The sequence below is a fragment of the Sceloporus occidentalis genome, unplaced genomic scaffold (assembly GCF_023333645.1).
Source record: "Sceloporus occidentalis isolate IW3139 unplaced genomic scaffold, rSceOcc1.0.p SCAF_3, whole genome shotgun sequence".
NCBI lineage: Eukaryota > Metazoa > Chordata > Lepidosauria > Squamata > Phrynosomatidae > Sceloporus > Sceloporus occidentalis.
In genome coordinates, this window is record NW_028316983.1 from 86,395,740 (window position 1) to 86,419,797 (window position 24,058).

General features: G+C 40.3%; 1 protein-coding gene across 7 annotated transcripts in view; it reads left to right on the forward strand.

The window, feature by feature from the left end:
• PATJ (PATJ crumbs cell polarity complex component) overlaps positions 1-13,192 on the forward strand; it is a 210,028-nt gene extending 196,836 nt beyond the window's left edge. For 6 of the 7 annotated variants that reach the window (XM_089515294.1, XM_089515299.1, XM_089515296.1 and 3 more), the window contains 3 exons: positions 3,268-3,371; positions 7,473-7,596; positions 11,031-13,192. In XM_089515294.1, coding sequence (XP_089371420.1) covers positions 3,268-3,371; positions 7,473-7,596; positions 11,031-11,177 — 375 coding nt within the window. In that variant the 3' untranslated portion in view covers positions 11,178-13,192. The remainder of the gene's footprint in view (positions 1-3,267; positions 3,372-7,472; positions 7,597-11,030) is intronic. The other variant, XM_089515301.1, reaches the window with a different exon arrangement.
• The last annotated feature ends 10,866 nt before the right edge of the window (positions 13,193-24,058 follow it).

Genomic DNA, 24,058 nt, shown 5'->3' on the forward strand with positions numbered 1-24,058 from the left:
TCACTGATGGTAGATTAGAAAAGAAATGCATGTTGTTGCTGTGTCCCTTCAAGTTGTTTCCACTTTATGGCAGCCTTAAGGTGTACCATGGGATTTTCTTAGCAAGTTTCTTCAGAGGGGGTTGCCATTACCATCCTGTGAGTCTGAGCAAGTGTGAATTGCCCAAACTCACCCAGTGGGTTTTTACATGGCTGAGACAGGATTCGAATGCTTGTCTCCAGAGTTGTAGTGCAATGCTCAAACCACTACACTATGCTTGCTCTCTCAGTATCTTCTTTGCTTCCTCTGAAAATAACAGTCTCAACCTGGGGGAAATGGAGCAGATGATGCAGTAGGGGAAATGTAGTACAGACTAAGTAAAGAGTAAGTAAAAGAATACTTGGCTACTTTAAATGGATTCAAGTCTCCAGGATCAGATTAATTTTATCCAAGGGTATTAAAAGAACTGGCAGAAGTAATCTCAGAACCATTGTCAATGAGAATTCCTGGGGAACAGGAAAGGTCCCAGCAGACATGTTCAATTCCATCGACAGGTTCAAGTGACAAGTTCAGTTCCAGCAACAATAGTTAAAACTAAACGTGTCACCTCAACTCCATGCCTACAAAGTTTTGCATTCCTATGGACATTCACACACAGTGATTCCTATATAGATCTGTATCTAGACTTTCCACTCTATCCCATGCATCCAAGGAATTAGGCTCAAGTCAACAAAAGCTCATGCTACCAACTTCTCTCTTTCAGTTATTCTCAAAGGTCCTACAAGATCCCTTTGCAAATAGATATAGGATGGGTGAACCTGGCTTGATGGCAATACATGCAAAGGGGCTCTAGGAGTCTTAGTGGACCACAGGCTGAATGTGATCCAGCAATGTGATTTGGCACTAAAAAGCCAATATGATCCAAGGCTGCATCAGGAGTACAGTGTTTAGATTGTGGGATGTAGTAGAATAAACTCTATTCTGCTTTGGTCAAATCTCACCTGCAATATTGTGTCCATTTATGGGCACCACAGTTCAAGAAAGATGTTGACAATAATAATATAATAATAATAAATTTTTATTTATATACCGCCCTGTGACGAACCAATCCGGGCGGTTTACAACATTAAAATAACATACAGCATAAAAACAATATATTTCCCTCCCCCCTTAAAAAGTTATTAAACAACATATCTAATTTAAAATCACAATAACTAGTTAAAATAACAATAAAGTAAACAAAATAATACCAACCAACAAACCACTGCAACTTCAGTTCTAAAGAAAAGAAAAGGGGGCTTTGGAGACATTACTGAAGAGGGGGGAGATCCTGAGATCCTGGGGCCAGGATATTTCAGTCTGGGAAGCCCTGCCTGAAGAGATCCGTCTTGACAGCCTTTTTGAAGCTGTCCAAAGATGTTAATTGACGGATCTCGTCCAGCAGGTCGTTCCAGAGCCTGGGGGCGACAGCAGAAAAAGCATTCCGGGAGGTCGCCGCAAGCCTTGATTTTTGAGGCTGCAACAAGTTCCTCCCAGAGGACCGGAGAGCCCAGGGAGGATTGTATGGGAAGAGGCGGTCTCTGAGATAGCTTGGACCCAAGCCATTTAGGGCTTTAAAGGTAATAACCAACACCTTGTACTGGGCCCAGAAACCAATAGGCAGCCAGTAGAGGGACCTCAAAACCGGAGTGATATGGTCCCTTCTAGATGTTCCTGACACAAGCCTGGCTGCCATGTTTTGAACCAGCTGTAGTTTCCGAACCAGGCACAAGGGTAGCCCCATGTAGAGCGCATTACAGAAGTCAAGGCGCGAGGTTACCAGCGCGTGCTCAACAGTCTTGAGATCCCTTACTTCCAGAAAAGGGCGCAGCTGACGTATCAGCCGAAGCTGATAACAGGCGCTCCTGACAAGCTGGAGTGTGTCCAGAGGAGGGCAACCAAAATGGTGAAAGGTCTGGAAATCATGCCCTGTGGGGAGCAGTTTAGGCAGCATGATATATTTAGATTGGAGAAGAGAAGGTTAAAGGGTGACATGATAGCCCTGTTTAAATATTTGAGAGGATGTCCTATTGAGAATGGAGCAAACCTATTTTTTGCTGCTTCAGACACTAGGACACGGAACAGTGGATTCAAGCTACAGGAAAAGAGATTCCACCTAAACATTATGAAGAACTTCCTGATGGTAAAAGCTGTTCAACAGTTGGACACGTTGCCTTGGAGTGTGGTGGAGTTTCCTTTCCTTCAGGGGTGCTCCATGGCAAAGGGTTGGACTCGATGGCCCTTATGGTCTCTTCCAGCTCTTTGATTCTAATATTCTAAACAGGGTAGATATGCTTCACAAGACTGTGTAAAATAACTGATCAGGTTAAACTCAATGTAAATATTGAATATTAAAATGCAGTTGTACATTTTTAGAAAGTGGTCTTGGTTTGTCTCCTTCTGCATAGCTATTAACAGAGACTACTATATTTTCTGCTTGATGGGAAAAGTTACAAATGGAAACATTTTGGTTTTGCTTATCTTTATGTCAAACAAAACCATGCACAAAAGCTTAATACTTTCTTGCATTGATTTCCCAAGAGATATGTAAAGTGAATAATACAGGACTTTTCTATTATTGTCAGTGTCTAGAAGAAAGGCCATTGCACATGCATGCATTTACCTAGGGTGCAGTATTATAGGAGAACCACTGTGATGTAGTATTTTGAGTGCTGGACTGTGACTCTGGAGACCAGGGTTCGAATGCCTACTCAGCCATAGAAACCCACTGGGTGACCTTGGGCAAGTCACACTCGCTCAGCTTCGGAGGAAGGCAATGGCAAACCCCCTCTAAACAAAGCTTGCCCAGAAAAACTATGATAGGGTCGCCCTAAGTCAGAAATGACTTGAAGGCACACAACAGCAACAACAACAGTCCTATAGACATTTGGAGATTTACTTCTGGGTATATTAGAGGGAGTGCTCTTGGAGATTCATAGACATCTTGCTTTGAAAAACAGAGCAAATACATGTGACTTCCAGTATATTTCTGACCTAAAATGTCTACATCCACTTAATTTTAATGAGAGTACAGTATTGGGTGCTTAGACCTTTCCACCTTAAAATTCTTTTATCTTTCCATTCATCCTTTCATCCATTAAAGTTCCCTTTTTAATTAAAAAAGCCTTTGCTAATAATCTCATTTGCTAATACTGGTGAATCAAGGATATTTGCAAGCAGCATTTCTGTGTTTTTCTGTAGTGCCTAGATAATATTCCTTTTTCCCCCAATTTGTTTCCTGACTTTTAGGTTGTAGCTGACACCAATATCAGTGCCATAGCCAGCCAGCTAGAGAGCATGACTACAGGTACAAATTTTAACCCACCTACTGAGCACCATCCTGAAGATCCAGAGTAAGTATGCATGCTCAATTTTTATTTTGGATATTTTAGAAGAAATGAACTATAGCTCAAAAGCAATTGAGAATTTAATTGGTCCTTGGATTTGATTTCAGTTGTTAGCACAATACCCAAAGCCTAGTTGCCAAAATGGAAATCCAGTTGCATTTTGTTGATTTCAGGTATCCAGGCTTACCTGGGCTCCCTGTTTGCGTCTAAGCAGTGAGAGTAAAGAGAACAGCAGGGTCCTGTAATGATACTGCATAGCTGTATCCCAGGAGCTTTGCATTTTTGCAGGATGACTGAGAATGGCAGTCAATCAGGAACAGGATCAGCCTGCTGTCCAAAGGTGGGACTGAGCAGGCAATCTGACTTTTAAATGTCTCAGTCTGGTCTATCCGCTTAGTATAAACTGTTGTCCCAAGGCTGGCTACCTCTTTCAGTATTAGAGCAGTTTCCCCACCCTCCCTCTCTCCATGCTGTGATTTGGGTTTAGATTGGTCTACAGGCAGTGTACCAGTGGTATTATTTTGTCACACCTCTGGTGGTTCAGGCATGGGGCCAGATAAAATTACGGTGAATGGACCTGAATACTTATGGTCCATAGTAAATAGAGATCCCCTCAAGGCACCTTGGGCTTGAGGTGTTAAGGGCTGGCTAGTTTGGCAGTATGGTCTGGTCTTAGCCCAAGTGATGCAGAACCACACAGTTGCATTGATCCCTGTGGGATCCTGGTCCTGTCACTCCTAGATTCCCTCAAGCAAGTGAATTGGTGGCTTGGTTGCCTGATTGGCCAACAGGCAGGTTGCCCAGTCTTAGACTCCATGCCAAGCAAACCTTTCTGAACTGTAATCAGTGAAAGTTGTGGCCTGCTTAATCCAAGTTTGATGTGTTGGTATCTTTATTGGTGCATTTTACCTTCTGTTGCCATTGACAGTCACCAAAAAGAGAGAGAGAGAGACTAATCTACAGAGTGAATCTGCTTTGATTTCCTGCCATTAACCCAAAGATGCCATTGGAATCCCATAAGCTTTTATCAGTATTTGTGTTTACATAGGCAGGTTGTTTGGTTGTTGTTGGTAAGGGGCACACAATATTATTATTGTGCTGGTGGTAGTGTGGCTTGTTTGATGAAGTACTGCCTAAAACTTGCTTCCTCCCTGTCTTGTCTGAAATGACAGAAATGAGAAGAGGGTGACATCAGTCAATGAACAGCGTGTATTCTTTTTCCACTTCAATGAAAAAAGATTTCATACGTATATCTAACTGACTGGAACACTTAGTCCAGTTGGTTATTTTCTCCCAAGTTGGGCTGGATAAATAAATCCATTCTAGTTTTCTTTGTTTCTAATCTCCTAATGTGAAAGTCCTATTTCTTCTTATGCTAATATACAATGCTTCTTGTATGGTACATGTAACTCTTGCTCTTTACTTGTGGCACATATTGTGTTCTAAATGTTCAAAGGTCTTTTTATTTAACATGAACAATGTAGGATCTTATTTTAATGAGATCTCAGTATGCATTTTAAAAAGTGTTCTCGATATTGTAAATATTTGTGAATGAGGCAAACAGTAAAGAACTGTATCTCCATTGCCCCCCCCCCCAAAAAAAAGGAGGAGGAGGAGGAGACATCAGTAGGACTTCCTGTATTCCATGAGTGGGACTTAAACCTAGCTGCTTCCTCAGGTCCCTCCCCATGACTAACAGAATCAGAATAAATTATACAAATAAATAACTGTGTGCTAATTTTACAACTGTTTTACATGGTGTGATTTACATAATTCTGTTCTTAGTACAGAAGAAAATTTGGCAGGCAGATTTGGGTTTGGTTTCCCTTTTTACATCACTTGATTGTGAAGCATGCTGCCTGAGTGTGAAAAAATGAGATAATTGTCCAGAGGCGCACCAACTATCAGCCCTCTTTTTCATGAATAGAAGTCAGACATGCTCTTGTTATTCCTATTTCTATTTTCTCTTCCCTGCCTAGTTTTATAGCACCTGCTGAAAATTTTTACTAGCCTTTTCTCCAGGGGATTATGTAAATATTTCTGCTTTCAACTTAAAAAGGAGAAAGGGAAAGGAAAGGGGGGAAATGTAGCAGCACCTGTAAGACTAATTGGTTTTTTATTTTAGCATGAGCTTTTGTGGATATAAACCCATTTCTTTCAATGTAGTACTGAATGGTACTAATCTTGAGCAGAATTGTTTCCAGCACCAAATATGCAAGTAAGAACCTTCCAAGCTACTGGAAGAAGTGGTTTTTATTCTTTTGATTGCTTTATAAGAACCAGCTCTCCTGTGCTTTTCCCATTGATGTGTTGTCATGTTGTTATGCTCCGTCCTAACTGACTGTGTTTTTTTGCTTGAGACGAGTTATGGCAACTGCAATTTCAGATGATCCACCCTTGGAGAAATTAAATAAGGAGTGGCTTTCAGCATTCTTCCCAAGAAAGTTTTGGGATACACTCTGCATAAAGTTCCTCTGCATTTTTAAATTTTATTTTTTGAACTCTTCCTCCTTTTGAATCATGAATCAAATGAATGTACAGAACATGTGATGTTACAAAACCAATCACCAGAATTCAAATTCAGATTAGTCTTTGCATCTTTTTCTTGAATAATAGTTACATATTTCTTGGGCAATTTCCTGGGCAATTAATTACTCAATGCTTTCCTGTTGTGTTGGGGATATTTATGTCCAGAAGTATATATGTTTAATTTCCTTGAAGAATAAAGACACATTACAGCTGTTAGTTTCCTCCAAATCAAATGTGGTCAAACCCTTGAGATCAGCAATCTACTTAGCTCCTGTCCACACTGCTGTTGGGGTCACTCATCCTGGTGAAATGAACACTGGTGTTTTTCCCACATCTGAGATGCAGAAAATCCATCAGTATATGCATGATCCTATGTCTTCAAAGTATGTGACAGGGAACATTTAGTCCTGCAGATAGACTACAACAATTTCATGCAGCTAATGGGAACTGGGAGTCAACCAGTATCTATAGGGCCATGGGTCATATGTTTTAAGTCGCTGGAAGGTGCACTGTACTGAGGGTTCCTACTGGAAATTATTGTTCTTCAAAACAAATGGTTCAGCAAACTTAGCTAACCTATGTTGTCCTGATATACCTTATATAGTGTTTCCAAACATTTTGTGACAGTTTCTTTTCAAGCCAGAGTTCTTGATCTGTTAACAGCTGCAGTTCTTATGCAGTAATTAGACTTCTTCTAATTTGAGAAGGGTTGCTGATAGGGAAAGTTCCATTTGCTGATTTCTTCAGCTTAAAAGGGCATAGGATTGTATTAGAAAAACAACACCTGACAGGTCTGGTGCAGATCCACAGAGTTAATCCATAGTTGGGCCCAGTAGCTCAGTGGTAAAGCATGTGCTTTACATTTTAGTACTTGGCAGCTCCATTTAAAATGATGCCATATGTTAACACAGGGAAAAACAACTTCATAATATCTTGGTACTGAGTCTATTTGTTAATCCCAATTAGAACCGACCATTAAATCAATTGAATTTATACAAATTTGATTTACCATCCATCTGTTGATCTGGGCCTGCTTTAGTGTATGTATGTATGTGTGCATGCCTTCAAGTCACCTTCCCACTTATGGGCAATCCAATGAATTCCATAAGGGTTTTCTTAGGCAAGGAATACTCAGAGGTGGTTTTGCCAGTTCCTTCCCCTGCAGCACAGTGGATCCACCCTATCAGTGGTCTTAGGCACCTGTGGATTCCCATGGATCGCCCTGCCCCATATTAGTGAATGGCAGCACACATGAGTACATCCTGACATAGGAGTGTGTGCTTGGCCACATATTGACTAATATAGGCTTGAGCTTTATCTGTGGGAGGAGGGACAGAACCAAACCCCCATGATGGGAAGGACCCACTATATAGCCTACAGTATCTGATATTCCTTGATAGTCTTCCATCCAAGTATAGCCTAAAAATTGCAATTAGACATTGGAGAGCTACTACCATTCAGGCTGGTCAGAAATAGGCTAGAAGGACAGTTGGCTTGAGGGTATGAGGCAGTATAAAATGGTTTACTTTCCCAGTTATTAAATTAACCCTGTTCTAAGTGGCATTCACTGTTTTTCAGAGCACCTCAACCTAAGGTTATTGTGCTGGAGAAAGGCTCAGATGGATTGGGATTTAGTATTGTAGGAGGCTACGGCAGTCCCCATGGAGACCTCCCTATTTATGTCAAGACCATTTTTGCAAAGGTAATTGACAAATTAAAAGAGTCTAAGCATGTATTGTATAACTACAAATGTATAACTACATTTGAAATGACTACGCTCATCCTGATTTGTTTAAGCCCACTTATTATTTCAAAGTGGAATAGAATATGTGTCTGAGGATTTATGCACATATTCTTGAGAATGCCTGAGGACTATAATACGGATATATGACTCCAAGATCACCATGTTTGGCTGACTCACTCTGGGTCCCAACACCACTCTGTTGAACATGGAAGTCTGAATGGAATTTCTACTCTTGCTCAATTGAACAAGTTTAGCTGAATGCAAATAGTGCACTGACTGGAGACTTTGATAATGTTCATGGAAGAACATGAGAGAGCAGAGGCATATCCAGTGTAAAAGCCCTGCTCTTTTTGCCATTTGTATCCCTCACACATTCTTCAGAATGCATGAATAAGGCATGAGTGTTCATATTTCATTTCTCTAGATGATTTCCCTTGCAGGCATCATTCTTTCTAGGTCAACTTATTATTATTATTATTATTATTATTATTAATGTTTATTTGTATAGTGCCATAAATTTGCATGGCACTTTACAGACATCATCAAAACAGCATATAACCTGCCAATGGTGTACAGTCTAAAAGTCATAAAATATAAACTATACAAAATTAAGCAAGTTATACAGTTAAAATACAAACTGTAAAAACAGCTAATATGTATAATCAAATCTAAAACTATAAAACAATATGAAAATGCAGTTCCAAATGCTTTAGAGAACAAGAAACTGACCTCATCATCTCATTTTGCAAGGAAGACAGAGCTGGTAAACTTTGAGGGCCTGTGTCTGGAAATCAAACTAGATGTGATTGTCAATGTATTGTCGCAATTAGGGCATCTAAGCAGCAAAACAGACCAGCATAAAAAGTTGTTTTCTGGGCATCTTGGGGGCATGACATACAGACAACACATGTCCCCAAGTCCCCTGGAAGCCGGCTTCAAGCCAGGCAGCTGCCCACACATCAGCTAGCTTCTGGGCGCTCCGGCAGTGTGGCATTTGCATGTTGCATGCCACCGGAGTGCCTTAAAGCCAGCTTCCAGCTGCGGGGGGGGGGGGGGGGGCTAGCTAGTGGCTGTTTGCTGCTCCTCTTCAGCCAGTGAAAAGGTGAATTGGGGCTGCAGCATGCCTTCAGGGCTGTCTATTTTGCCCCCAAGTTTTAGATGTTAACATTGCAACTGTAGAGAGAGGCCAATTAGGACTGTAGCCACATGGTTTGGAAAAACCTAACCCTCCTCCCTACAATATGGTCCTGATTTACCCTCACCACCCTGCTGCTGCTTATCCATCCCAGAAGGAAATTTTCCAGTGATGCCACACTACTACTGTGAATGTTTAAAATTAATTGCAGTTCTATGATTAACTTCTACCCTGGGATCTTTGCCAGCAGATACATTTTTTGTTTGTTTTTTCTTGAAGTTTCAAAGAACAATTGTTGTTTTGCTTCTCTGCATTCTTCGTTGATTTTGTAAACCTTCATTAATTTGTCTATTGATCCTGTTTTCAGTACATTCAGGTTCTTCTTCTCAGCTGTCCTCTTTTTAGCATTACACGGCAAGATTATTTTTGTAGTAAATTGCATGCATGGGTAGCTGTAAATTTCTTATTTACATTTTTGTTGGAATATGCAGAATTTGAAATTAGAGCCAGGAACATTTCCTGCACAGATGTGTAAAGATAGAAATTATCAACAGACAGGAATGTGAAAAAGCGGGAGGCAGGGTAATGAGATGTATGAGAGTTTATTTAATGAGAATGTACAGGTGTGCCCAGGGTTTTAAAAGAGTTCAAATAGAGAGGTGGATAAAGAAAGTGGAGTAGTGGCTGTAAACAGATTTACACCTCTTGTGTGAGCTCCCTATTTTAGTTCTGTAGAAGGTTAGACCAGATGTACAATTGTATACATAGCCATCTTGGCTAGTTACTCAACTATGAACTCCATACCAGAATAAAGCTTTCTTATGGCCACTACTAGGCTCTGAAATTCCCCTCTTAAGGATGGTAGGATGGCCCCCTCTTCCTTTTTCCTTTCCTTTCCTTCTTTCTTTTTTTGGTCAAGTAAATACTTTTCTTTTCAACAGACTTTTGAGAACCTTTTCTTTAGTTTTAAAAAAGGAGGCTTTTTAAAGGAGCTTCCCTTTTTTTAAAAAAAAAAGCTGTTTCTGTTCTTTATGGGGGGTTCTATTTTTTATTCATTTTTTCAAATTGTTACTAATGATATTGATACCTTTATTATATTTTAATGTTTGTAAAGGTATTGATCGTTTAATTAAATTTTAATGATTAATATATGTGGGTTTTTATTTAAATTGTATTTATTTTAAATTATAAATCATGTTGAATCCCAGTTCTGGGGGAAAGGGGGAGTACAAATAAGTGAATGAATGAATGAACTAATGAAGAAATAATTCAAATTCACTCATGAAGTTGGAAACATTGGTGTGCTGCATTACCCCCATTAGTACTCCTTTTTTCTTCTTCAAATTATTGACTGTGAATTCCCATTTTCTAATAGGGGTGAAGAGAACATTTGCAAATATTCCCCCCAAAATGATCAAAGGCAAGCTTCCTGAGTGTTGAGAAACCCTGATGAGAAGAATCCTGGACTGATGTCACTTTTCATAATTCAGGACTTACTCTGCACAAAATTTGCATGTGGTTGCTTTGTACAGAAAATAGTTATTTTTGTGCACAAGACATCATCCTCTGTGCAGAAAATAGCATTTCTGCACAGAAATATAATTTTATGCATGGAAATTTAGTTTCCTGCACAAGCAGGGCTTTAGTTCAAGATCTCACTCTGTACAAAATTTGTACATGGCTTTGTCCAGAAAACAGCTTCTCTGCAGAGGAAACAGAATTTTCTGAACAGAAAATAATATTTATGCACATATATATTATTTTCTGCAAAGAGAATGCTGTTTCAAAACAATCAATGCACATTTTGTGCAGAATAACTCTCACATTCTCAGACCAGGAAGAAAATTTGTAAAATTTCTTGTTCTTTACTCAGAGTAGAAAATTAGCGAGGAGTTACATCCCTATTTTCCACAAACAGTGTACATGTGTGTGCTTATGATCAAACCCATATATCATCTTATATAACAGGGTCTAATTGTCAAATTGGCAAAATAGGATATCAATGCATTTTAAACAATGCATTCAAAGGTTGAACAAATGGTCAAAACACTTTGACAGGGGGAACATTTAGCAAACCCTCCAGAAGGTAAATAGAACAGAACCTCCTTCTATCTTTGGAGCATTAACTGCTATGAATAATCCAGGAGGTAGAAGTAAAAGAAGAGTGCCTTTTTTGTGTCTATCTCATTGCCTACTCCTCCTTCCCTGTAAAATAGCAGGACCTCTAATATGCTTACTCTTCTTGTTTCTTCACCAGGGAGCAGCTGCTGATGATGGAAGACTGAAGCGTGGTGATCAGATTTTAGCAGTTAATGGAGAAACTCTGGAAGGCGTGACTCATGAGCAAGCTGTAGCCATATTAAAGCTCCAAAGGGGGACTGTAACGCTAACAGTGTTGTCATGAGCTTTGCTGCAACTGTAATCTGGGCTGGGTGCAATTATTCCTAAACCTTGCTAGAGCTGCTGTAAATCAGTTTAGAGTATACAGCCCCTGTGTGAGATGAAAATCCAACTCTAGCTACCAATAGCACACATTAATTATGTTGCCTGTGATTAAAGCCATTGAAAAAGTTTACTTTGGTTAGTGAAACCATTAGCTCTACACTTTCCTCCATCCCTTCTTTCTTTGGGTGTGCTTCTTATTTCCTGCTTTTGCCCATCATTAAACATCTATTAGTAGGAAGTATAATCACTGAGACTAAAATTAGCATACACACCAGGAAGAATATGGCTTATTGCTGGATCCCATCTAAAGAACAAAACAAAAAAAAATGCTGAGTGATTTTTCATCTCATTCATGGTTTGCTTATGTTAATTCTCTTTTTATCTGTGCCAGAAAACATTAAAGCATAATTCAATTACTTCTGTTCCAAATGATGAAATATCAAACCGTCCTATGGGAAATTAATTGTATATGAAGTTCTAATCATGAAATGCCAGCATCCCTGTCTAATCTCTCTGGGTAGATATAAGTAACTTAGTTGTAATTATGATGAGTCAATTTTCTTCCTCTCCTCAGTTTGTACATTAGTCCTGTTTGATGTTATCTAGTTCCTGAACTAGTCTTCTGTTGGACTGACTAGAAACTTCTCAAAGGTCTGTCTGAAGGAAGCTGGTTAAGCAATAGGAATGGTTTGTACAATGTAAACTTAACTCAGTGGAGGCAGAAGAAAGCACCTTAATTTGTAATAGGGCTACTTGTTATTATTTATATTGATAACACTGCAATGAAGAGTGAAGGAAACCTGGTGGCTTAAGTATCTCTTGGTCAGTTTTATGGTACAATGTCTCATCAGTACAGATAGTGATGAATTTCTGTCTAAACCCTGCAACTTCTGTATAATATATGTTTACTGCAATACAATTAGAATGCAATAACATTCACCTTGATTGTGTAGAATAAAGCATATGTGCTAAATTGGTCAAAGGTGAGGAAGAAGTAGTCAAAGAAAGTGTGATTTGTCTTGTTAAGAATGTCGTCTTTTGTTTTGTGTGCTATGTTTGGATCTAGATAATCACAAAGTGCATTGAGTTATCGGAATGCCTTGTGGGTAATCCATGAATAGTGCCTGAAAGCAACTTTATAAGAATTTTGAAATGGAATTCTCTCCCAGATTTCAGTGTGCAGATTAACAGTGATATTTACATGAAATGCCAAGAAAATGTCCTATTAAGAAAATTGAAGAACTCTTTTAAGTTCTCCATTTTAAGAATGGAGGCATTCTGTTTCTCAAAATAAGCTGATATTAGACTTCAGTTCTATATTCAGCTTGAAGAAGCAGCTTATTTTGAGTTGCATTAAGGATTGTTGCCAAAACATCACAAATATTCTGTTCAGGCTTGACCAAAAAAATTCATCATTGAATTTTTTTTGTAACCATTCTTTCAAATAGGAAAGAATCCTTTTCCTTCTACGCACATTTTTCTGATACAATGAATGTAGAGCTTTTGTGCTGAGATAGTTTGCACTTCTTGAAGCTCAAATGGAAAGATTACATGATTGCTGCTTGTAATTTGCACTCTTCTGTCACATATAGTACTGCCAAAAACTACATTGCAATCTGCAGATAGACTGGTGACTATGTGGGCATGTTGGGGATGGGTGCTATATATCACAGACCAAGGGCACAGCTTGGTGGGATGTTGTCCTGAGATGAATCCAACTGAAGCAAATACAAGCTGTGTAAAAGTATGATTGGCCTTCCACAGCAAAATGGACTAGTAGATTGTGCCCTGTGTCTTTAAGTCTGCTTTGTGCTTTTGGGGAGGGGGGGTTATGGGCTTCTGGCTGTGAAGGGGGAGGAAGGCAGAAAAATATATTGTATGTTTATGTATATTGGTAAAATAAGATGTTTTATGACTTCCAAAGATTCTAAATAAAATTTACTTGCATATGTATGGTGGTATATTACAAAAGAGTTAACATTGCTACATACTCCAAAACCTACCTGTCATTGAAGGGTTAGAATGTGAGTGGGAAGCTTTTTTTCTGTTAAGGGTGATCTGTTTGTAGGCTTGAAACTGAAAGTGAATAGGTATTAAGGCTTTTGAGGACAAGCCCACAGCCAAAAATGCACATACTGGGGGAGAGGAAGCGAGAGTGTGAGAAAGAGATGACCCAGACAGTGTGTGTGTGCCGATGCCTGTGCCATCTCTTTATCAGTCTCTCTGTTGCCATTACTTGCTTTCTATCTCTTACTGCCTCTTCTCCCTTTCCATTTAACAGGCTGCTGGACAAGGAACATATTGATCTTGCATAGACCTGAATTAATTCATATGCACAGAGAGAGCTCTTGGAATGAGGCTGAGTGCCTCATGAGTTCTGGACTGCAAACTGCCTGGATATAGAAAGCTAGGCAAGAGGTTTATTGGCTCTCTCAAGCAAAATAAACTCTTGAGTCCACACAGATGTTGAAATTGGAATTCCCAATATAATAATATGCTTGAAGAGAGACTGCAATGTAAGACCAGGTGCTATAGGCCAGTGCTACCCAATGTGGTGATTCCCTCAACTGGCTCCAGTACCTGAGCCATTAGCTGTCATTCTCTGGCAAGTTTCCAAAAGAGAAATCCACAATTGTAGTGAATGGGTACAAATATAGTGGTAGTTCCTGATGTACCTGGAAAGAAATAACTGCAAGTGCATGGCGGTAGGAAGAGGAAGGTAATGACAAACCATCTTTGAATACTTGCTTAAGAAAATCCTCTAAAGTTTATTGGATTGCCATACATTCACAGGCAGCTTGCAGACATGTTACATTTAATACACAGAAGTACAAGCAGTGTTTACAAGGATTAGAGAATTTCTGTAAAATGAAGCTACTGGAAAATAATTTCTAGTCAGGCCAGTTGTATAAAAGGGAAAATAGAGTGTGTCTTTACATTTCTGTGCCATGATGTAATAGTTGAAAACTGCTACTGAAATATGGCATTCAGAGCATGGAGGTCAAAATCCCATGGCTGGTCACTGGATTTTATCTAGGCAATTGAGCACACTGCTTGGGTCTTTGCACAATGGATTTGTATGTGTGTAGGGTACTCATGGAGATGGGGAAAATGCTTCAGGCCTGTGGAAGAAAGCAGGCATGCTCTTATTCCCTTCCACATGCAAAGAGAAATTACCATCTAATTCCCTACTTGTGGACTATTAGGAAAAAGAAGCATCAGTAGTATTTGGCTGTGGATAAATCAGTACTTTTAATACATACTTGGGAGACACACATGTTAAATTGTAAAGAAAGAGCTCTGACGGTCTTGCTTGCTTACCCAGTACCTATGAGCCAGTCATACAGATGCACTGGAAGGGTGACGGGAAAGACGATTCCAAAATATTGTGTCGGTGTGGTGACAAGGATGGTTTGCAGTTCAAACAATTATAATGAACATTTCTGTTTAGACAGAACATACCAAAGCCCTATCAAATGACATTTTTAAGGGATGAAATCCTAAAACTATTTCATCCTCATAAGAGGGAATAATTACGGTAGTTTCTCTGCATTGCAGAAGAAATTTAATGTTAAAAATACTCTCCAATATTTGAAGGCTCCCAGGTGTTGTAGAGGAGTTAGTCTGCGAAGAAAAGCACTTGACCTTTTTATCCAAAAATCTTTTTGCATGTGTGCAGAAAACATGCTTCTTGCACAAGAGAGTGTTCTTTGTGTAGTATACCTGGGTTTTTTGTGCAGAAAACCCCAGTCCCCACCCCCCACCCCTCCCACCCCAATTGTGTTTTTCTGCACATAATAATTCCTTCACAACACTTTGGGATGTTTGAGCACCAGAAGAAAATTGTACAAAATTCTTGCTGTTCGATCAATCTTCTCATCGGATTTTTCAGACTATCAAGAAATATGTTGTTCAACCTGATATGAAACATTATGAATATTATTTCCGTCCCCACTTTACGTATGTTGAGAGAAGAAGACCAACAAAATGGAAAAGGGGCCAATATTTTCAGAAATGATTTGAAGAGGGAAGGGCGACAATATTACAGCTGGTGCAGCAGGGAGACTGGAAATCTGCCAGCTTTCTAAGGGAAGCAGGAAAAAATGGCCTTATTCCCACAACCATTTAAACTGGATCGCAATCCGGTTTGAATCGGTTCAAACAACCCTGATTCGCTGAAGCAATTTGATGAAGGGGGCCATGCACCAGACCCATTTAACCCATGTCTTTTTGATGCTGATTTTTTTCTGCTTCTTTTTCACCAAATCGATTCAACACACTTGTGAACCACAAGTGGAATTGATTCAAATTTGCCCTTTGGCTGGCTGGAGCTAAATCATTTTGAATCGCTTCATTCATGAATGTGAACCACAAGTGGGTTATTTTGATGACAGAAAATGCAGTCGGGGCAAATGTAGTGGGAACCACACTCCAATGTTGAATCAGTCCATTGATTCGGATCGCATACCAATTTATCTGTAAGTGGGAATGAGGCCAATGTGTCTTTTAAAAATGTCCCAGATGGGAGGTCTATGCTTGATCCAAAATGGATTGGGGAGGGAGAGAAATGCCAAATGGGAAACTGGCATCCAAAACATCATATCATAAAAAAAAATTTCAGATCATGCTTAAGTTAAAAATATAATTCAACTAACTACAGAATTAAAAGCAGTTAAAAGTCTGGTCATTAAAATGAAAACAACAAATGAACAGCACAACACATTCTGAAGGGCCCTTTCCACCATGACAATCAGCCTTCAAAGATCTGGCAAAACGAAAAGGACTTTACCTGCCTAGGAAAGGATAGCATGGAGGTCACCAGTCTAATTCCTCTAGGAAGGGAGTTACAAAGCCTGGAAAAAGCCAGCTAGAAGGCCCTGTCCTGTGTTTTTACCAGATGTATCTGTGAGGGCATTGGAACTTAAGAGACTGATTTCCTTAGGTAGTCTCAAAACACAGACAAGCTCATATAGGCTCAAACTACATACTTTATAGTTTAAAAAAAAAAACACAAAGCCCTCTCTGTGTTTATTTTAAAAGTAGATGTTAATTGTGCTTTTCCTAAACCGTGCACAATGTTTAAAATTATTTACGTCATCAGTGTGTAAGTCATTTAAATAATACTATCTTCTAGATATGTAGGTAATGTCAAGTAGGCATTAACCAGGAAGAAGACCATTTTGTCAGATTTCATTCCAGCTAAAATTGCCACTAAGTTTCTTGCAATTAATGCTTACAACCAGGGAAGTGTGACCTACAGAGATTACTGAAGTAATAAGGTTGTGCAGTTTTCTTTATGAGAGAAGACCAAATGAGGTTTTACTTCCAAGATTATACATGTGCAAACATTTATTTTACAGTGGTGCTGTTTGTTCATAATACTGGTATTCCTCTCCAGCTGTTACATTTTCTTGCCAGTATTCATTTCGAAACAGCCATAATCATTGTTTCCCTTTTCCGCTATTAGGTGGCTTGCTCATATTCTTGGCCAATTCTGTGATATTGGAATCCCTTTACGATGAAGACAGATTTTCAAGTATACTTGAAATGAAATTAGTGGACATAAAGATAGCAGGAAATGCTTGAGGTCTGCTGTAAGAGATACAGTATTTACTTTGTTGTACATTTTTGCTATTGATGTACTCAATAAAAATGAAGTCTTATGTTGTGTGCAGGATTCACATAAGCACTGGGGTTTTACCATATCAAAATTTTGAAAGTATTTTCTAAGCTGCTTGCTGATAGATGAGGACAGGAAGCATGGGAGGGCCAAGAGATTTCAGAAATAGGCAATATGAGTCCTTCAAGCAGGAATGGGCTACTGCAACCAGTCAAGGGACCAATTTTTGACCCCAGGACCCATTTGGGGCTGATTGGAATACCCCCCTAAAATCCCCAGAAATGGGGATGCCCCCCCCCCCATATCCCCAGAAGTGACTAAAAGTCCAAACACGTTTCTGAATAGTGTAGGTGGAAGTCCATGATAAATAAAATGTGAAGGGGAATGAATCCTATTTAGAAGGTGAATTGCCATTCCTGGAGATTTTTAAGGGCTCTTGCCTTTTTATCAGTGTCCAGAAAAATGACAGCTAAGAATCTGATGGCCTCAAGGGCCACAAAATCAAGATTGGTGACCACATATGGCTACCGTTACTGTAAAACTATCTGCCCAGCCTTGCAGTTCCCTTCTCCAACTTCTGCCCAAAGAAATTCACCCATAGAGTAGCTTTCTGAACATTAGGATTTATCAGCAGTCATTTTAAAAGTCTGTCTTTGAGCTTCTCCAGACAAGAAACCAATTTTATTTTTGAGATCTACATGATGTTTTCCCCATCCCAAAGTTTTCCCCGGGAACTCCCAACATTATCAAGGACTTTTTATTCTCATTTAAATTAATCCATTCTTTTCCAAAATGAAATGTATCTCTCCAAAAAACAGCCATATACCAGCTTCAACAGAGATCAAGTGGGGGAAAGAGGAATGCTAGCAATAAAAGAAAATGATCCTAAGGCTTAATGAGTGTAATATCACTGATGCACTTTAACATTTTGACTATAGTGCCTGAATGATAATTAGAAAGGGCTCAGTGAAAACTGGCAAAAGTCAGTTGCTGTGATGTTGCTTGAGTCTAGATGTGACACGTGACCAGTGAGAGTGAGAAGAGGAAAAACACGGAAGAGGGAGGGGAACACAGGGGACTTCAAGGAAGGGTTTGGATGCAAAACTATGAATATGCAAGTAAAATCAAAACTTAAAAAAAACCTGGGAAGTCTCAATACTTCCAGGGACCTTTCTCCTTTCTGAATAAACCCATAATGGGGTATTTAAAGGAGCTGGCTTGTTTGTGGGTGAGGCACCTGCATCTCAGTCTCGACTAAGGGTTATAGCACCCTGATTCCATTGCCATGGCTACTTCCTGTGAAATCCTGGGATTAGTAGTTTGCTATGATACCAGAGCTCTTTTGTGGGAATTCTGAATACCCCTCCCTAAACTGGAAATCCCAGGATTTAATAGGATGGAACTATGACACTTACAGAAAAATCAGAAGACTGTAATTGTGTGGTGCCAAAGGGCCCTAAATTCTTTCCTCCTGTATGTCCATGTTCATTTGCTCCACTTGTCTCTGCTTAGGACCTTATCACATGTGGGGGGTTTGCAGCTCAGATCCGCAGTCACTCCTGTTCTAGCAATGCAAAGCATGATGTTTTTACACACCAGATCCAAAGTCACTCCTGTCTAGCAATGCGAATTAAGGTTAAAACATGATGTTTAACCACACCTGGTTGCCTTTCCGCTGCCCTTCCAAAGTGAGAGGGAAGCCAAGTCAGTTCGATTCCAAGCAAGTCACGTGATGCGGAGCCAAGCAAAGCGGAGTGAGTGTACATTGCATTACCACACCAGAGCATACTTTGAGGGTTCAACAATTCGAATCGGCCCCCTTGCACATGCTCAGTGGGGCTCTGGATGCTGCCCTCCTTCCCTGCCCCCTCTTTAGCTGTCATCCTTCCCCAGCCACAGCCAGAGGAGGGATGAAGGGAAATCAGGCTGTGGAAGGAGACTCTCTCTTTATTTTTTATTTTTGACAGTCTATGCGCATTAAGCAGGACGAAGGGTAAGTTCAGGGCAGGTCAGAAGAAGGGCACGAACGGAGCTCGCACCAGGCACCTTCCCCCCCTTTTTAATTGGGTGACATAGAATGTGTGTGTGCACTTTTGCTACTTTCATTTCCTCTTGCTCCTGGAACAGCACCTTATAAGAGGCTCTATTATTGTATACATTTCCGTCCGGCGGGAGACCCGGAGCCTTGCCTTGCTAGAGGACACAGCGCTCTTCCTGGCCAGGATTATATACATATCTACTGTATATAGTCACATTCACAGCAACACATACACACACACACACACACACATATATATATATCTGTATATTCACATTCATGCAAACACACACACACACTCTTCGAAAGGCAAAGCGTGGAGGCAGCAAAGAGGAGGCGTGGTGGGCAGCAGCGCCAGAGACCTTGAAGGCCTCCTGCACCGTCACCCAGCCTCCTTGTCGCCGCTGCAGCTGCGGAAGGGCCAGATATCGGTGCTGGGGCCTCTTGGCCTCCAATACCGGTATCCGGCCCTTCCGCAGCACCGGAAGCCTCGAGGAGGCCGGATGCCGGCGTTGGAGGCCTTGAAGGCCTCCGATGCGGCGGCTCTGCCTCCTCACCGCCACCGCAGGAAAGGTCCGGTGGTGGTGCTGTTCGGGGCCAAGAGGCCTCCAGCACCGCCATCGGGCCCTTCTACGGCAGCGACGAGGAGGCCAGGGCTTGGCCTCTGCTGCTGCCGCCACCGCCACCCGGCTTCTCCCATGGCGGCGGCAGCAAACGGAGGCCTTCAAGGTAAGTAAGAGGGAGGGAAGGGAGGGAGGGAGGCAGGGAGGAGGGAAGCGAGGGAGGGGAGGGAGGAGAGGAGGGGAGGAGAAGGAAGTTGTCCCTAATGGCGACTCGTGTGCATGCGCGCCACCATTGGGGACAACTTCCCAATTTGCCATCCGCATATGGTCAAATCCGCGGATGGCAAATCCGCCTGTCAGCTTTTGTCCACTGTCCATCTTTCATGACTATACAGAGAAACTGGGCGACTCTTTGGAATTTAATGATACATCTTTACCCTTGAGGATCTTAGCTAGTTCTTTCATGGCTGCCTATGGTACATGGCTCCATATGGTACTTACTGGGTTGCTGGAGTTTTTAAACTGAGAAGCTGGAAGAAGTTTCTGGATAAAGCTAAGGTCCTTCAGGACCGGTCGCATCTGAACTGGTGTGTTGTGAGCATGTTTTTCCTATTTCCTTGTTCCATCCGGGCCCCATGTGTATGGACAATCTGATAGGGAAGGAGGAACTACCAGAATCAAAGAAGAAATGAGAAGGAAGGCAAGTACTTGGAAAGCAATTATTTCCAGTATGTAGTTTCAGACACAGAAATGTGTAAAGGGTAGTGTCTCGTCTTTCAGTTTGATGGGTGTTTCAAATCTCCAGGCTATGCTCATGTTTTAAGAATATGCCCTTAAATATATTTTCCACACTGACCTCCCTCACCCTGAAACTGCATAGTGGAGCTTCTTCTCTATTATCTCCAGCCTTCTACTGTAAAGCAATTTTATTCTATGACATCAAATTGCAAGATCATCTTCAGCTGAGACAATTTTATCTTCTTTACAGCTCTGTGCTTTGGCATTCCTGCCAGATAAGCAGGAAATCCATCCATAACTCTCCTGTTATGAGCCATTAATGTTCTCTGGGGTCTATCATTTTTGTTCATTTTGGGAAGCAGGTAAAAATTAAATAAATTATTATTGCAGGACAAAATGGACTCTGGAAGATATATTCTTTTATTGGCAAATGGGAAAAAAATAACCCTTTGCTGCCACGAATCTTGCCAATAAGCCCTCCACATTACAATTAAATTCTCTTACATTTTTAGATTCTGTGTGAGTAGACAAGCTGTTAGATTATTTGACCATATACATTCAAGAGCAGTACATCTTGCTGGGAGTGACTTTGGGCTTCCTTTCTGTAAGGAAGGAATGCCTCACAAAAAGTGTGTGTGTGGGGGGAGCATTTCTTTGAATTGATGGGGTCTTGCTTGCTTACTGCCCTCTAGTGTGAGATATCTATTATGAAAATGACATACTGAATTTACGTATCTGGTGTATGTTAGAAGGTCTTGTTCAGAGTTTGAAAAGCAGATTGTTACAGGGGCCTCACTAGATGCTGCTAGAAGTGCAGGCTGCACTGGGTGACACCTAAAGGGGAGTGACACTACTGGTCCCCAAACCTCTTTTTGGTAGAAACAGGTTGCGGTGTTTGCCTATTTCCTTTTAAAATGCTGAAGACATGGTGTGAGTGAGGCAAGGCTCAGTGTGAAGAGAAGGATTTAAAATTAATTTTATTTTTAATATTATTTTTAAAAATATTCATTTAAATTTTTCTTTAAAAACATCACATCTTGCCAAGGTTTCACTTTGACCACATAAAACTATGTACATGTAAATACATTTTGGATGTGTGTATGATATTGTAATTTAAATGTATAATTTTGCTAGTTGTTTATGTCAGAACTACAGTCGGCCCTTTCCAACTTCAGGCTTGCCATCGAGGGATTGGAGCATCCACGGATGGTCCCACCCACCCCATTCTCCCCCAATGGTGTGGTGCATGTGGTGTGCCACCATTAAGAAGAACGAGACTTGAGGTCCCACATTTTTTTGCCATCCATGGGGCGGTCCAGAATGGACTACCCCCCTCCCAATATCAAGGGCCAACTGTATTACCATTACATTCAGTGATATATGGGAATTACAATTTATGAGAAACTTTAGTACAAAAAACATTACTAAGGATTCTGTATGGTATGGTATGGGAGGAGGGCAAAATTCTGCCCTCTCCTCTCCCTGTTGCTAAGTTGAGTACAGAATCATTTTGTACTTTGAACTCAATTTGCAGCAAATGAAATAATCTGAGGCAATGGGATAAAATGGTGGGGGAGAGAAACTGGAACATTTTAAAAGCAGCTGAAAAAGTGGGATGACAGAGGATTAATTGGAATTGTCTGCCTAATCAAGATAGTTGGATGGTATGGTGTTATCATTAGACATGATGCATTAAGCATAAACTACAGTTGCACAGAGAATGCTACCCAAATTATTAAACAAAAGTATAACAAAGAGGAGTATATATAAATGCACATGCTTGTGTGCATGCATGCACACACTTTTCAAAACAGTATTCATTCTATACCAAATACGAGATACTCACATTTTAGATATAATTTACATGTATTTTATATTGTTATATTGTTATATGTACTGTTATATTGTTGTGCTGTGCAATGACCTTTGGTCGAAAGCAATAAAAATTTGAATTTGAAAAACAGTATTCCTCTTTTGTATTCCCCCCCCCTCCCCCACGCAAAATGGAGCAGAAGGACTTGAGATCTGGGAACCCTAATAGCAGTAATATTGAGGAAGAATGAATTATTTCTTAAGAACAGTATTCTATGCCCTGGGGATGTCTGCTGAGTATGAATTTCAGTTCCCATGTTGAATGTTCTACTCAAATCTACTCATCCCAATAGGAGGCAGCCATGTGTAATGCCAGTATAGTGGCCATTTGGTGGCCTAAAAGAAAGTGAACAGGCAACAAAGCTTGGATACCATTTTTATATGCTAAATTTTAATTGTAGATGAACATATGGAAATAATTTCTACAGCTTAAACAGAAATACATCTTACCTTGTTAGGAAAGATTCAGATCTGCTCAATGTGGTTTCTAAATGATGCTGGAACCTGTAGTCCAACAACATATGGAGGGCCACGTTTTTCCCTAACCTACCAGCTTGGAATGTAGAAATGTCTCTGGGGAAATGAGTGAAAGAAACGAGTGGTTAAACTCTTGTAATGTGCTAGGGGAGTGCAATTGTTGGCTAGTGTAATTATGGCTTTGACAGAGCGGATGGAAGCTGCTCCCTTTCATCTGAGCCTGTTCACACTACTCAATTATAGCACTGTGATTCTGCTTCAACTGTTATTGGAAACATCCTACAGATTCCTGGGATTTGCTGTTTGGGGCAGGGTAGAATGGATCCTTGGTATTCACTGGGGTTTGGTTCCAGAATGCCTCGTGGTTACCAAATTCCATGGATACTCAAGTCCCAATAAATACAATGGCATAGTAAAACAGTGCCCCTTATATAAAATGGCAAAGTTAAGGCTTGCTTTTTGGAATTTATATATTTTAAAAATATTTTCAAGCTGTGGATGGTAGACTCCATGGATAAAGCATTCTGTGGATATGGAGCTATGACTGAATTTTAGAATTCTCAGCCACAGAACTCCTGTAGTGCCTACAAGGCCCAGTGTTCTAGAGACTATTGCCATGGCAGTTGAAATGGAATCATAGCACAATAACTCTGCAGTGTGAATGGGCTCCTGTGCAACAACAGCTCCATCTTCCTGGTGGCTGATCAAGGCAAGGATTTGCCCATGCATATTCCGGATGATCTTAAGCACCCAGCAAAAGGAGATGCGCTTCCAGTCCCTTCCCAATAAGGCTGCTTTCTTTTTTCTCAGGGTGCTCAAGAGCAAGGTACATGCACAATGGAGGTGTTGCAAAAGGAGGTACACAACACTTCTTGTGCAATATTCAAAAAAGACCATATGCTGGTGTAACTGTGGATTACACCAACGTATGCCAGCAACAGGAATCCATATAAAGAGTTTAATAGCTATCAAGAGTGCCCTGCAAAGCATAGAATGTCTCAGATTATGAGGACTTTTTGTAGCAACACTTTTCTGAAATCTGCCAGCAAGAAAGGACTACCTGAGTAATGGTTTTCTATCTTTTAGAAAATCAGTCTTGACCTTTGGAATAGATTTGTTTTACTGTGAGTCAGCTGCAGTCGATAGGGTTGAAATAATGAGTAAAAAGTATGACATTTTCCGTTTCTGTGGAAGATATTTTCTATCATTTATTTTATGTTGAATTTTTTTGAAGTTTTCATAATGCTTTTGTACAGTGTAGCAAGAATACACTAAGGATGCATCTGCACTGTAGAAATAATGTAGTCTGACACTATTTTAACTGCCATAGCTCCATCCTACAATATCATGGGATGTATGGTTTGGTGACGCACCATGACTCTTTGGCAGAGAAGACTAAAAACTTTGTAAAACTATAAATCCCCTGATTCCATAGGATGGAGCCACAGCACTTAAAATGGTATCAAACTGCATTATTTCTATAGTGTAGATGCACCCTAAGATATTCTTTTAAAAAATGAAAACCTTTTTTT